Source organism: Jaculus jaculus, chromosome 14, assembly GCF_020740685.1.
Source record: "Jaculus jaculus isolate mJacJac1 chromosome 14, mJacJac1.mat.Y.cur, whole genome shotgun sequence".
Taxonomy (NCBI): Eukaryota; Metazoa; Chordata; class Mammalia; order Rodentia; family Dipodidae; genus Jaculus; species Jaculus jaculus.
Window position 1 is genome coordinate 2,434,080 of NC_059115.1, and position 12,805 is coordinate 2,446,884.

At 60.1% G+C, this 12,805-nt stretch overlaps 1 protein-coding gene across 2 annotated transcripts; it reads left to right on the forward strand.

Moving 5' to 3' along the window:
* The first annotated feature begins 2,309 nt into the window (after positions 1-2,309).
* On the forward strand, positions 2,310-9,807 carry Erf (ETS2 repressor factor). Of its 2 annotated transcripts, none has more exons than XM_045134434.1 (4): positions 2,310-2,520; positions 7,518-7,752; positions 8,095-8,210; positions 8,338-9,807. In XM_045134434.1, the coding sequence occupies exons 1-4, from the start codon at positions 2,499-2,501 to the stop codon at positions 9,630-9,632; spliced, it is 1,668 nt and encodes a 555-aa protein (XP_044990369.1). In that variant the 5' UTR covers positions 2,310-2,498; the 3' UTR covers positions 9,633-9,807. The 2 variants fall into 2 exon arrangements, with proteins under 2 accessions (XP_044990369.1, XP_044990370.1); XM_045134435.1 differs by lacking the exon at positions 2,310-2,520 and adding an exon at positions 3,186-3,242.
* The last annotated feature ends 2,998 nt before the right edge of the window (positions 9,808-12,805 follow it).

The following is a 12,805-nucleotide window of genomic DNA, read 5'->3' on the forward strand; positions in this document are numbered from 1 at the left end:
GAACCCCCAAGCCTAGTGTGGAGGTGTTGGTGTGTGTGTGTGTGGGGGGGGGCGGTATCTCCGGTCCTGTGTTCCCAGGACAGCTGCAGCCTAAGGGAAGGTGGTGGTGGTGGTTGTGGGGGGTCTTGAATGCATACATCCTCTCTGGTCACTTCCTTCCCAGCTATCAGGAAGGCCAAAGACCCCCTCCCCCGCCCCTGTCTGTCCTCACCACCACCATGGACACAGGAGCTGAGGGCATAGCCGGCCGCCTCCCCATTTCCGATGCTGGGAAATGTCTCCCACCCATTCCACCCCACCCCTGGACAGCTGCCTTCTTTCAGGCTCCGGGGGCTGAGAAAGGGGGGGGCCACTGGGTACTAACCTAGCCTGGGGAAAAAATGCCTATCAGTTCTTCTAGGTCTGGACTCCTCCCGCACAGATTGGGCCCCCTCCCCACAAAAACGTCTGATTCTCCCCTCCGTCTTCAGAAGCTAAAACCTATTCCAAAAATTTGAGGTGTGTGTGTGGGGGGGTGTGAGTGGTGGTGGCTGGATTTAAACCCAGACTGGGAAAAAGGCTAGCATTCTCCAAGTTCCAAACTTCTTCAAGCCACTTCCTGCATAAATTGTGCCCCCCTACCCACAAAAATTCTTTTATAAGGAAAAAAAAACCCTATATTTATTTCTTTTATTTGAGACAGAGAGAAAAGGAGAATGAGAGAGAGAGAGAGAATGGGGGCGCCAGGGCCTCCAGCCACTAAATGAATCCCAGACACATGCCCCATGTGCATCTGGCTTATGTGGGACCTGGAGAATTGAACTTCGGCCTTCAGGCTTCGGAGGCAAGTGCTTTAACCCTTAAGCCATCTCTTCTGCCCCCCCCCCGAAAATTTTATGATTTTCTCCTCCCTCCATACTCAGAAAATTAAAGCTACCCCAAAAGTTTGGGGGGGGGGGAAGAGCTGGGTATAAACCCAGGCTGGAGAAATGGCTATCACCTCCCAAGGTCCAGACTCCTCCGCCATCCCCCTCCCAGCATAGATTCTGCCCCCCCAAAAAACATTCCCCCCTCCACCTGGGAGAGATGGCTTAGCCTGCGAAGCCTAAGAACTCCTGTTGGAATCTCCAGGTCCCAGGTAAACCAGACGCACAATGATGCAAGCACACAATGCCCCACATGCGCACAAGGGGGCAGGGTGGCTGAAGTTTATCTGCAGTGGCTGAAAGCCCGGGAGCGCCCATTCTCTCTGAAAATTAAAAAAAAAAAAAAAATCATAGGCAAGCATGGTAACTGCTAAGCCATCTCTCCAGCTCAGGTTCGATTCCCCAGGCCACATGCACAAGATGGTGCATGCATGTAGTTTGTCTGCAGTGGCTAGGGGCCCTGGTGCATCCTTTCTCTATCTTCCTCTTTCTTTCAAGTAAGTAAGTTTAAAATTATTTTATTTGGGGTTGGAGAGATGGCTTAGTGGTTAAGCGCTTGCCTAAGGACCACAGTTTGAGGCTCAATTCCGCAGGATCCACATAAGCCATATGCATAAGGTCGCGCATGCATCTGGAGTTCGTTTTCAGTGGCTGGAGGCCCTGGTGTGCCTTAACCGTTAAGCCATCTTTCCAGCCCCAATAAATAATTTAAAAAAAATTTTGTTTTGCTATTTTATCAGGGCGGGGTTTCGCTCTATCCCAGGCTGACCTAGAATTCACTATGTAGTCTCAGGGTGGCCTCGAACTCCCGGCGATCCTCCTACCTCTGCCTCCCGAGTGCTGGGATTCATGCCCGACCAAAAAAAAAAAAAAAAAAATTTTTTTTTAAATTCTTTCTCCATGCATCCTCAGAAGGTAAAGTTACCCCCAAAAGCAACTCTCTCTCCTTTCTCTCCTTAGTGGGCAGCAGCAGGTAGCCAGGGCTAAAGACTTTAAAAAAAAAAAAAAAAGTTTATCAGCAGACCGGGAGCCGCCAAGAAGGGTCACGACCCCCGCCCCCCAGGATATCTCTCTCTCTATCCCCCCCCCACACCCCGCCCCCTGTCCTTTACCCGCCCTCATCTCCTTCCTTTCCCTACCCGGGTCCTCTTTCTCCCCCGCCGCGCGCGCGCGCGCGGCCCCTTTAAGCCCCGGAGCCGGCGCCGGCGTGCGCGCGAGCGAGCGTGCGCGCGCATCGGGAGGGAGGGGGCGGGCGCAGCGTCTCCATGGCGACGCGGCGGTGACGTCGCCGGCCGGGGGGCGTGGGCGTCCCGGCCCCGGAGTGCGATATTAACCCGGGAGGAGGCGGCGGCGGCGGCGGCGGGGAGGAGGGGGAAAGAGAGCGAGCGAGCGAGCGTGGAGAGAGAGAGAGAGAGAGAGGGAGCGAGGGGAGAGAGCGTCTCTCCGAGAAGAGGCGAGGCCGGGCGAGGGCGGCCCCGACGGGCGCGGGACAGGGGGGGAACACGGCGCCGAGCTCGGAGGAACGCCCGGGGAGGAGCTGCGGTCCGGAGTCCTGGGGGGCTCGCCTTGCCCCCCGGGGGGGAACCCCTCAGCATGAAGACCCCGGCGGACACAGGTGGGGGCGGGGGCGGCACGTGTGGCTGGGTGCGGGGTTGGGGGGGGAGAGAGAGAGAGAGAGAGAGAGAGGGGTGGGGGGGAGACTTGTTGCCCCGGGAGACAGGGAGGAGGAGGAGGAAAAAAAAAAACTTTGAGGGAGGGGTGATTGCGGTCAAAAGGAAAGGGGGGGTCCCCTCTAGTTCTGACGGGGACCCCCCCCACACACACACAAGCGCTCGAGACCTGTTGCTTCTCGTGGCGCGATCGGTGTGTGTGTGTAAGTGGGGGTGCACCTAGAGCTCCCCCCTACTTGGGGATCCTTTCTTTTTTTGGAGTGCAGTCGTGGTGGGTGCTTTTTTTTTGGGGGGGGTCCCGGTCTGCTCTCCTTTTAGCCACCTCCCCTCCTCCCCGTTGCAAACTGCAAACTGGGCTCTTCCCACACACTCTTCGGGATCCTGGGGTGTGTGTGTGTGTATGTAAGGGGGGGTAGGGGTCCCCTCCCTGCCACTCTTGTCACGTTGCACACTGTGTGTATGTGTGTTGTGCGGGAGTGTTGGGGGGGGGACACGCAGGCCGTGTTCGGGGCGGGTTGGGGAGGTAGAGATGTTCTGCGCGTGGGGGGGGGCCCCCGCCACCCCCGGGAAAGGGAGATGTCTGTGTGGGAGGGGGGGTTCTGTTCGCTGCCACTCCGGTCCGGCCCGTGACCTTCACCGGTGGCGCGTGCCTTGCACCGGGGTTGAGGTAGGTGGTGGTGGGGGGGGGGACACGACGATCCGCGATGGCCGGTGAGTGCGGGAAGGAGGGTGTGAGTGTCTTGGGGTGGGATGGGTGGGGGGGGGAGAGAGAAGAAGCGAGCTCCTGGGACTTGGGGGGGTTCCCCCCCCCCCGGGCTGCAGCGCCCCTCCCCCGCCCGGCTCCTCTCGCTCGCTCGCTCGCTCCCCCGCCCGGCCCGAGTCGCAAAGTTCCAAAGCGCAGCCCGAACGTTCGAAAAAGGAACTTTTTGTTTCCGACCTTAGAACGCGCGGCTTTTTAAGGTGGCTCCGAGGAGAAAGAGAGACAGACAGAGAAACCTGGGTATCCTCCTCATCTTCCTCCGGCGCTAGCCGGGAAGGGTGGAGAAAGATGGGAAGACGCTGAGACTGCACATCCCCCCCCAATCCCATCCACCCTTCCCCCGCATCCCCCCGATCTTGCTCGCTCCTCTTTTCAGGGGCCCTCTCTTCCTCCTTCTTCCCCCTCCTCTCTTCCATTACCCCCCCCCTCGCCAAGTTGCTGCTCCTCCTTAAGGGGCCAGGGTTCCCCTCCCCCCTCCGTCTGCAGATGGGGCGGGGGGCAGCAGGATTAAACCCCCTCCCACCCACTCGGACTCCCCCCCCCCCCCGTCGCTCCCCACCACCACCACCATCCCGTCCCTCCTCTGGGGCTCGCGCGGACTGGACTTTGCGCCCGAGCGCGCTGGGTGGGGGGAGAGGGAGGGGGTGGGGTCCCCGCCGCCCCCTGCCCGTCTATAACCCTGTCGGAATCCGGCCCGGGGCGGAGACGGGGGAGGAGGGGGAAAGGGGCCGGGCGCCGCTGTTCAAACTTGTTTCCTTCCCCGGCGGCGGCGGCGGCGGCGGGCAGGGCTAGGGCTCTCGTGTTGCGGGGTGTGTGCTTGCGTGCGTGCGTGCGCCCCGACCGGCCCACCCACCCCAAGCTGGGCTTGCAGGGTGTGTGTGTGGGGGGGCTCTTAAAGGGCTGGGGGTGTCGGGGAGCCGTAGATGCCCCCCCCCCGGGATGCAGAGTGCTGCTAGGGTCAATCACGTGCGTCCCACTTAAGTCCCCGGGCTCCCTGGCTGCTGGGCCTAGGAAGGGGGGGGGGAAGAGCTTCTCTTGCCGAGGCGCCCCAGACAACCCCGCCTTGGGGCCCCCTCCCCGTGCGACGGGCCTTGGCTTGATGGCACCCGCAGGGCCGCTGCCACCCTGGCCGTGCGGCCCGGGAGTCGGGCGTTGTGGCTCCTGCGTGGCTGCGGGGAGAGGGGAAGAGAGAGATGGGGAGATGGTGCGGTGGGTTGAGTGGGATGCGGACCGACCCGGGCAGGGCCTGCAGAAGGTCCGTGCGTCTGTCCTTCCCACCGCCTGCCGGGCCACACTAGGCGTCCATCCACCCGGTCCATCCACCCGATCCTCCATCCCGGCGCTTCTCTTCTCCGCCGCGGCTGTTTCCCACTTCCTGTTTTCTTCCCGGCTCTGGCGCCATCGAGGTCTGCCTGGAGTGGGGGAGGTGGTGAGGTCCCCCCCCACTGGGAGGCCGGCGTGTGCTCTTCCTCAGCCACCACCCCTCTCCCATCATAGCCCACCCCCCAGCGTCCTTTCAAAAAAGTTTGGACAGTCATGTGAAGTTTGGTGGTGAAGGGGTCCTAGGCCAGAAGTAAGGCACCCCCACCCCCACCCCCAGGGTTTGCACTTCTGAGAGAATCCTTACTCCACCCCTGTGAGATCCAGGTGTGCCTTGTGGGACCCAGCCCTTCCCGTGTGTGTGTGTGTGTGTGTGTGTGTGTGTGTGTGTGTGTGTGTGTCTGTCTGTCTGTCCGTCCCTGTCCCTTCTCAGTGCAGGCAGGCGCTTTCCCTCGCTGTGTCCTCGGGTGCGAGGGGGTCCTGTACCATCGCTCTGCCCCTCCCCACCACCACCATCAGCATTCTAGGTGCAAGAGTTGGTGTTTCTCTGTTTCAAACACGTGGACCCATACACAACACACACATGGTCCCCTTGCCCGTGCCTGGCTCCTGGCTCCAAGGCCTGGGGAACAGAGCCCCATTGAGACACCCTGACGTCACCCCTCCCTCGGTCTTCACCCCCCTCCTCAAAGCTGGGAACAGGCCTTCATGTATGCTGTGTCTGATGAGGAAAGCCGGTGCTGGGGTGGGACTGGGCATGGGGAAGGGTCCCTCCCCGAAGTGGCAGCCACGGTCCAGATTGGGGGGGGAGGGCGCGATACTGGGGGAAAGGGGACTAACAAGGGGTCTGGGACAGCTCCCAGAATGAGGCTTTTCCAGCCCCCCCCCCCCCCTTTCCGAGTTCCCTTTGTGTTGCCTGTAGTCTCTCTCACTCCCTCTCTTCTGCAAAGTTTATTTTTAGCCTCCCGCTCCCCCGCTCCCAGGACTGTCGCTGCACACACGTTGCCTGGTTACCGGGACATGGAGGCTGGGGCGGGTGGGCTGGGAAGGGTGGCTTTAATTTTGGGGGGAGGGTGGAAGTCAGTACACCCTTCCACCCCCAGACTGATGTCTCAGGGGCTTCAGCTCCCCCTTCTCCTGGGCCTGGGAGCCAGATTTGGGACTAAGGCAGGAGTAGCTTGGAGCTTCACGCCCTGAGGGGAGCCAGCAGCTTTTTGGAGGGCATTGCACGCCATTTGGGATCTGGAGACTTGACGCTTGGGTTCTCAAAGTCACCAAGGTCCCAAGCGAGGCCCTGGGACCTTGCAGCTCTGTGGGAGGGTGGGGATAATGGCGTGAACACCTGGATTCCCACGAGAGAGGGATGCGTCTGTGGATGCCAGGGGTTGAACGGAGGCTGTCCCTAGCAAAGGAACATGGGCCTGTTGATGCAGGGCTCTGCACCTCATGATGGGTCCCTGACTTCTGTAGGTCACACTCCCGGCGCCCTCAGCGCTGACTTAAGGCTAGGATTCCTGACAGGGCCAGGGACTAGGTGGAGACTGTTGGGTTAGCCAACCCTGTCTAGTGTGGCCAAGGACTCGGGGTCTGTGTCCGGGCATGATGGGTTAGGTATGCTCTCGGAGGAGGTAGTGTCTGTGTTCCCAAGGGGAAGGGTCTTCTGCTGGATTCCACACTTGGGCGGAGGCCTTGGGGAGGCTCAGTCTTGCCTGGAGGTCTGGTGTGATACCTGCTGGAGCCGGAACCTAAGGAGGGAGATGGGCCCTCCTTTTAGCCTGGCCCATTTTTAGCCATCCACCTTGGCTTCTCACTAGTGGCACCGGCGCCCCTGCCCTGCTGACTTCTCTCTCCCCTCCTTCCTCTTCTTTCCCTCCTCCCACTCCTCCATTACCGGCTGCCTAGTACTGAATTATTGATGGCCCCTGATTACCCGGGGGTTTGGGAAATGACTACAACCGCAGCCCCCACCCCAGGCTGCCCACCCCCTCCAGGGACCAAGCCAGCCCACTACCAACCTCTACCCAAGGTTAATGCTGGGGGGCGGGCGGGCAAGAGTAAGCTGTGAGGATGAGAACGCAGAGGTGGGAAGAGCGGCCGCTTGAGCTGGGCCAACTTGGGCTTGGCTTAGGCCAGGTCCCTCTGGCCAAGTCCAGTCTCAGGACCTGGAGTGGGCCGTGTAGCCTAGAGGGTCCGTGCTTGGTGTGCCTCTGTGTGTGTGTGTGGGGGGGGGGTTGCTCTCAGACAGTCTGGGTTTCACTCTCCAGGGAAGACAGAAGCGTCTGTGTGTGCAAGCGCTGACCTCATCCTCAACCAGCCACCCCACCCCTCCTGGTCCTTTTAAGAAAAAAAAAAAAAATCCACTCCAGTCTTGGGATAGGAGTTAGGGATTCGTCCTTACAGGTCGGAGAGGGAAGATAATGTGTGTTTTATAAGAAGGGGGACCAGAAGAGCCTCGGGAGGGCACTGTTGACTCTGAATGGAAATAAGGGTGGCTGAGGGGGCTGTACCCCATCCCGCTGGCCACGTGTGCCCTTTCCTGCCCCTCCCCCACTGGCAGCCCTGCCCGCCGTCCTGGCTTGGTGCCTGGCCCCCTGGCACTGGCCCCGGGACCCGCCGCCGACGGTTTCCTGTTTCTCCCGGTGTCGCTGGAATAAGCTCCAACTCCCCCCCCCCCTCCGTCGAGCCCCTCATACAGACAGACACATACTGTCTCCTGATTGAGTTTTTCAGCTAAGGATTGAGGGGAGAGGGCTTTCCAATGGAGGGCTAGTGGCGGGGTGGGAGATGGACCCAGGGGTGCTGCCCCAGAGTCTTGGACTTGGCACCCTGACCCCAGCCCGCACCCCGTCTCCCGTCCCCCAGGGTTCGCCTTCCCGGACTGGGCGTACAAGCCAGAGTCGTCCCCGGGCTCGAGGCAGATCCAGTTGTGGCACTTCATCCTGGAGCTGCTGCGGAAGGAGGAGTACCAGGGGGTCATCGCCTGGCAGGGCGACTACGGCGAGTTCGTCATCAAGGACCCCGACGAGGTGGCCCGCCTCTGGGGGGTCCGCAAGTGCAAGCCCCAGATGAACTACGACAAGCTGAGCCGGGCCTTGCGGTGAGGAGGGGCTGCGGGCCCTCCAAGGACACGTGGATGGGCCCACCCCCTGTGTTTGAGAAGCCCCCTGGTGCATGAGGCAAACTTTGGGGTTTAACTCCCAGTTCTACTTAGGACTTTAGCATTGGGACCTTGGGCAAGTCCCTGGCTCTTTTCTGAGCCTACTGGTGACATTACATTAGGGGTGACATGGGGAGAGATGATAGTCACCAGAAGAGCCTCTTAATTTGATCCCTACCCTCTGGGGTGCTCAGTCCCCCCCCATGTCATGGTACTGAGTCTGGGGGTAGGCTGGGGACCACGCCGTGCAGCTGACAGCCCCGTGGTGTGTTACGCCCACAGCTATTACTATAACAAGCGTATTCTGCACAAGACCAAGGGGAAGCGGTTCACCTACAAGTTCAACTTCAACAAACTGGTGCTGGTCAATTACCCTTTCATTGATGTGGGGCTAGCTGGTGAGTTTGAGGGCCATGCTTGGCCTTTTGTCTGTGGCGGGGAGGAGTCTGCAGGTGGGGGGGCTCATCGGGTGCCCAGGCTAGGCCAAGGGCCTTGACACCGACTTTCCCCGCGTCCCCCTGCCAGGGGGGGCAGTGCCCCAGAGCGCTCCTCCAGTGCCATCGGGCGGCAGCCACTTCCGCTTCCCTCCCTCCACGCCTTCCGAGGTGCTGTCCCCCACCGAAGACCCCCGCTCGCCCCCGGCTTGCTCGTCGTCCTCGTCGTCTCTCTTCTCGGCCGTGGTGGCCCGGCGCCTGGGCCGAGGCTCGGTCAGTGACTGCAGTGACGGCACCTCCGAGCTCGAGGAGCCCCTGGGCGAGGACCCTCGCGGGGCGCGGCCCCCGGGCCCTCCCGAGCTGGGCGCCTTCCGCGGGCCCCCGCTGGCTCGCCTCCCCCACGACCCCGGTGTCTTCCGAGTCTACCCGCGGCCCCGGGGTGGCCCGGAGCCCCTCAGCCCTTTCCCCGTGTCGCCCCTGGCTGGGCCTGGCTCCCTGCTGCCCCCCCAGCTCTCCCCAGCCCTGCCCATGACGCCCACCCACCTGGCCTACACGCCTTCGCCCACGCTCAGTCCCATGTACCCCAGCGCTGGCGGGGGTCCCAGCGGCTCCGCGGGAGGCTCCCACTTCTCCTTCAGCCCCGAGGACATGAAACGGTACCTGCAGGCCCACACCCAAAGCGTCTACAACTACCACCTCAGTCCGCGAGCCTTTCTGCACTACCCGGGGCTGGTGGTGCCCCAGCCCCAGCGCCCTGACAAGTGCCCGCTGCCGCCCATGGCCCCCGAGACCCCACCGGTCCCGTCCTCGGCTGCCTCCTCCTCTTCCTCCTCCTCCTCTTCGTCCCCATTCAAGTTTAAGCTGCAGCCACCGCCTCTGGGACGCCGGCAGCGGGCCGCCGGGGAGAAGGCGCTGGGGGGCTCCGACAAGAGCACTGCTGGCATCGGGGGCATGACCAGTGCCCCCGGCGGGCTGGCGGAGGCGGCAGGTGTGCTGGCCCCGCCGCCGCCGCCGCCACCCCAGATCAAGGTGGAACCCATCTCCGAAGGAGAGTCAGAGGAGGTCGAGGTGACTGACATCAGCGACGAGGACGAGGAAGATGGGGAGGTGTTCAAGACCCCTCGTGCGCCTCCTGCGCCCCCCAAGCCCGAGCCTGGCGAGACAGCGGGGGCCACCCAGTGCATGCCCCTCAAACTGCGTTTTAAGAGGCGCTGGAGTGAAGACTGTCGCCTGGAGGGGGGTGGGGGCCCGGAGGAGGAAGGTGAGGACAAGAAGGTGCGCGGCGAGGGGCCTGGAGAGTCCAGCGGGCCCCTCACCCCAAGACGGGTGAGCTCCGACCTTCAGCATGCCACAGCCCAGCTCTCCCTGGAACACAGAGATTCCTGAGGGATGTGGGCAGGGGGCCTGGGAGCCCCCCCCTCCACACTCCCCGTGCTTTTGCTGCCTTAAATCCCTCCCCCCAAAAAAGCCCTGGAGGTGAGGGCAACTCTCTAGGCTCCTTCCTGCCGCCTCCCATTCCCCTCCCCACATTTTGTATAAAACTTTAATTTTTTTTTTTTTAATAGGGGGTGGGGTGGGTGGGTTGCCCGGGACGAGGGTCTGTCCAACCGATTCTCTGGGTTTCTGAGCTCCGGGCACCATGGTGGTGGGGGAGGGAGGGGGTGTTAAGGGGCCACCTCCATTCTGGGGGTTTCTATCGGAACTGAGACTTTGCCCTTGGCCCCCCAGGAACTTTTTTATACAGTCTTAGGAAGTGAAGCCTTGTTTCCCCGCCCTGTTGGCTGCCTCTCTTCCCTCTTTGCCTCCCTCCCCATGCCCTGGTCAGCCCCAACCCTCGCCTTCCATGCCCCTCCAGGGGCTGTGGGTGCCTGGGTTTCTCGTACCCCCACAGGTTGCAGCAGGGATCGGAGGGACAGTTTTATGAACCAAAAATTCCGTGGGGGTGGGGACGGGGGGGTGGGGTGGGTGGAGGAGGGTGAGGGGTACCACCCCATGGGCCACAAATCTCTATAAGTGCCTGCTCTCCACCCCCACCCCAGCACTGGTCCAGCCCCTTCATCCCTTCCCCCAACAGCTGCTCCTAGAACTAGCCCATGGGCAGGCAGGTCAGTGGGGACCGGAAGGGGTCGTCTATATAACCAAACTGGAAGCCTTTCTCCTCTGCCTCCCAGGGGTGGGCTGGAGGGCTATGGTCAAGCCTTACTCTGTATTGGGAATGGAGGGTGGGGGAGGGGAGTAGGGGGCCGCTGGAGAATGTATTCAAAACAATAAAACTTTGGACCTTGGCATGTGGTGATCTGTCCTAGGTACTGGGTGCATCCACTGGCACCGTAGCCTTTGATTCTGGACAGCTCTACCCACCCCTGTCCAGAGCACCTTAGTCTGTGATCAAAAGACCGGAGGACTGCATTTGGATAGGTCAAACCGAGGCCTTGGGAGCTCTTCCCAGTGGACGATGAAGGGTCTAGCCTGCGCTTTGTGACCCATGACTTCTCACATTAGGAGAATCTGCTTTTCTTTAGGAACTCTCTAGACCCTTCGACATTGCCCTCCCGAACCTGAACTGCTTCGTGCAGGTCAGCTCTCTGCAGCGCCTCGGGCACCCTGCCCACATCCCTCAAGGGTGCCGGGTGCTGGGCGTGGCGGCACACTTGTGTTTCCAGCGCTTGGGAGGTGGAAATGTAGGAAGGTCCCCAGCGTTTTTGTTTTTGAATAATGCTTGATGTGGCTGCGCATGCTCGCCATCTCCACGCTTGCAGAGTCCAGACAGGAGGGGGGTCCGGCCCACTAAGCCCCACCGAAGCAGACTGACCTACTGTGTGCCAAATGTTTAGGATCCTTGGCTTGAAGGTCTCACAAGAAAAGGCTGCAAGTGGCCCAGGTAAATGATTTGCCCGGGCTGGGCGGTGAGGACTTTTCAGTGAGGCCTCCTGGAAGCTCGCAGCAGTCTGTCAACAACTCCTGGCTTTTCCGACCGAAAATAACCGAGATTGCTGGAACCACATCAAGGAAGGCGTCGGCATCCCAGGATCTGAGTGATGAGTTCATAAAAAGCTGGAAGGCCAGATTGGGGAGAGTCCCATCTAAGAGGAAAGAGTCGGGAGGAATTCAGGCTGAGATGGCCTGTGGAGACAAGCCCCACCTAGGCAGTGCAGGTGAAGAGCCTGAGGCCCCTAAAAGGGAAGGGGCTTCCCCAAGGCCATGCAGCTGCTGAGAGCTGGAGGAGAGAATGAAGAGCCTTGTTGGACTGGATTCACCACGAAACACCCGCACCCCCCCCCCCCACGCACACCCTAAGCAACCTCCAGGGGGAAAGAAGGAACACTGCTACCTTAACCCTCACTTTAATGCCAGCCCCCATAGTGGGTGGTCTCCGACAACACCATCAGTTGGCAGTGAACAGGGTATCTAAAGCTGGGGTACTGGCAGGAACCTCGGGCTCCTGTGGAGGCCTGTGTGCAACGGCTCCCTCTCCTGGGTGATGTAAGCTATTCCCTCGGGTGGGGACCACTGGGCTATTTCTGGAAGTTGGGATGAGACATATCTCCTGGCAACACGCGTGGTGCTGCTGAGTTTGCTGGTGGGGTGATGGAGAAAGGCGGATGTCGTCACTGGCAAGAGGGAGGCAAGGACCCTGGCTAGTAGCCTCATTGCAACTGCTCAAAGCACCTCTAATCACAGGACTCCTGAGTGTTCAGGCCAGCTCCAGAATGGCTGGCTCACAAGGCCAGACCACCTCCAGCCAAACATGCCCCAGATTCTGGCTATGTAAGATGTCATAGGTGGGGCTGGAGAGATGGCTGAGCGGTTAAGCCGCTTGTCTGTGAAGCCTAAGAATCCGGGCTGGAGGCTCGGTTCCCCAGGACCCACGTTAGCCAGATGCACAAGGGGGCGCACACGCGTCTGGAGTTCGTTTGCAGTGGCTGGAGGCCCTGGAGCGCCCATTCTCTGCCTCTTTCTCTCTCTATCGCTCTCACATAAATAAATAAAAATAAACAAACAAAAAAAAAAAGACACCCTGAGCTAGGTATAGTGACAAGTACCAGTATTGCCCACTTTAACTGCTAAGCCATCTCTCCAGCTGCCTTCCTTATTTTTTTTTAAATTTTTTGTTCATTTTTATTTATTTATTTGAGAGCAACAGACAGCGAGAGAAAGAGGCTGAGAGAGAGAGGGAGAAAGAATGGGCGCGCCAAGGCCTCCAGCCACTGCAGAGGAATTCCAGACACGTGCGCCCTCTTGTGCATCTGGCTATCGTGGGTCCTGGGGAATCGAGCCTCGAACCCGGGTCCTTAGGCTTCACAGGCAAGCGCTTAACCGCTAAACCATCTCTCCAGCCCATCCCTTCCCTATTTTTTAAAACTTTTTTTTTTATTAACAACTTCCATGATTATAAAAAATACCCATGATAATACCCTTCCTCTCCCCACTTTCCCCTTTGAAACTCCATTCTCCACATCTCAACCAGTTTCTCTTATTTTGATGACATGATCTTCTCCTCCTATTATGATGGTCTTGTGTAGGTAGTGTCAGGCACTGTGAGGTCATGGATATTAAGG

Coding starts and splice junctions, on each gene's coding strand:
- Erf (XM_045134434.1), top strand. CDS start 2,499: ATGAAGACCCCGGCGGACACAG. Junction 7,753..8,094: donor AAGCTGAGCCGGGCCTTGCG/GTGAGGAGGGGC, acceptor TTACGCCCACAG/CTATTACTATAACAAGCGTA. Junction 8,211..8,337: donor CATTGATGTGGGGCTAGCTG/GTGAGTTTGAGG, acceptor TCCCCCTGCCAG/GGGGGGCAGTGCCCCAGAGC.